Source organism: Quercus lobata, chromosome 7 (genome assembly GCF_001633185.2).
Source record: "Quercus lobata isolate SW786 chromosome 7, ValleyOak3.0 Primary Assembly, whole genome shotgun sequence".
Lineage (NCBI taxonomy): Eukaryota > Viridiplantae > Streptophyta > Magnoliopsida > Fagales > Fagaceae > Quercus > Quercus lobata.
Genome location: NC_044910.1, coordinates 2,464,428 through 2,465,881, shown reverse-complemented (window position 1 = coordinate 2,465,881; position 1,454 = coordinate 2,464,428). Strand labels below are relative to the sequence as shown.

Here is a 1,454-nt window from a genome sequence, read left to right as displayed (position 1 = left end):
GTAAATAAATCAGAGTAATACTTCACAAAACAATCTTCAATCTCCCCATCCTCCTCCCGCCAAACTTCGGTGGCATCAAAAACCCCCTCAATGAAGTTTTTCTGAAATCGAGAAGAGGCTTTAGCATGGAAGAACCTTGTGTTCCTGTCACCCTCTCGAAACCAATTCTGCCTGGATCTCTGCCTCCACATAGCGTCTTCCCTTTCTAACCAGCAATTAAGATCAATTCTAGTTTCCTTTAACGCCTTAATTGTACCTGGAGAAGCAGCCAGCAATTCTAGCTCCTCAAGTTGTCACTGAAGCCGAGAAATCTCCTTGCCCACATGCCCAAATTCAGCCACATTCCACGCCTCCAATTTATGCCTACACGACTCCAAACAACTGAGGATTGGGAAGTCCGACCCACTGACCAGACCTTCTTGCCAAGCATCCAAAACCACCCCTTCGCACCTTTGGTCTTGTAACCACATAGATTCAAATCTAAAGATCCTTTTAACATTCTTTTTCTTTTTTGTGGTTGTAAGCTGTAAGAGAATAGGGCTGTGGTCAGACACTGATGAGGAACGGTGAAAGAGTTTGGCTGAAGGGAATTTCATGGACCAATCCACAGATACAAGAGCCCTATCCAAGCGTTCCCTTATTTGAGACCCATTCCTCATTTGATAGATCCAAGTAAACTTGGGCCCAATATACTCCACTTCTTTCAGCCCACAGAAATTAATAACATTCCTGAACCCAGCCATTTGTTGGTTGGGTCTTTGTGCACCACCTTCCTTCTCAGAAGCACAACAAATTTCGTTAAAGTCTCCAATCACCAACCAAGGAAGACTAGACCCGACACAAAGAGAGCTGAGTAATCTCCACGAATCCAACCTCAATGATGTAACCGGGTTTCCATAAAATCCCGTTAAATGCCAAGCACCCCCAATACTAGAACCATCCACATTTGCATCAATATGGGATTGAGAAGAGCTGCTGACCTTCACCTTATTATTCGAATTCCAGAAAAGAGCTAACCCACCGTTGGCGCCCAAGCTTGGAACTACAAAACTTTCCTTAAAACCACATCTGTCCCTAACACTAGTCATCCACTCCTTATCAGACTTTGTTTCCATTAAGAAAACCAAATCGGGCTTCTCTATCCTAATAGCCTTTTTTAAGGCATTCACTGTCTGGGGGTTCCCAAGCCCCCGACAGTTCCAACTGAGTAGACTCATTGGGTCCGGCGGGGCTGTTCAACAGCCTCCGCCGATCCTAGGTGCGTAGCAAATAAAACGCTTAGCTTTTTTGTCTCTTCATCAGTTTTCTGCCTTTTTTCCTTTTCCTGCTTAACATTCTCAGAGCTGCACTCCTTCCTTTCCTTACGTTTCAGGCCCACATCTTCCTTAGCATCCTTATCTGCTGTCACCTGCTTGGGCCTAGTGGCTCTTCTGGTCCAGCAACCTGATTTCAGT

At 45.1% G+C, this 1,454-nt stretch overlaps 1 protein-coding gene across 1 annotated transcript; it reads right to left on the bottom strand.

Annotated features, from left to right (window-relative positions):
- Positions 1-293: 293 nt before the first annotated feature.
- LOC115953251 lies at positions 294-1,217 on the bottom strand. The gene has a single exon (XM_031070842.1). The coding sequence runs from the start codon at positions 1,215-1,217 to the stop codon at positions 294-296; it is 924 nt and encodes a 307-aa protein (XP_030926702.1).
- Positions 1,218-1,454: the final 237 nt, after the last annotated feature.

Bases quoted from the DNA above. Each gene is read 5' to 3' on its own strand.
- LOC115953251 (XM_031070842.1), bottom strand. From the start codon at position 1,217: ATGAGTCTACTCAGTTGGAACTGTCGGGGGCTTGGGAACCCCCAGACA.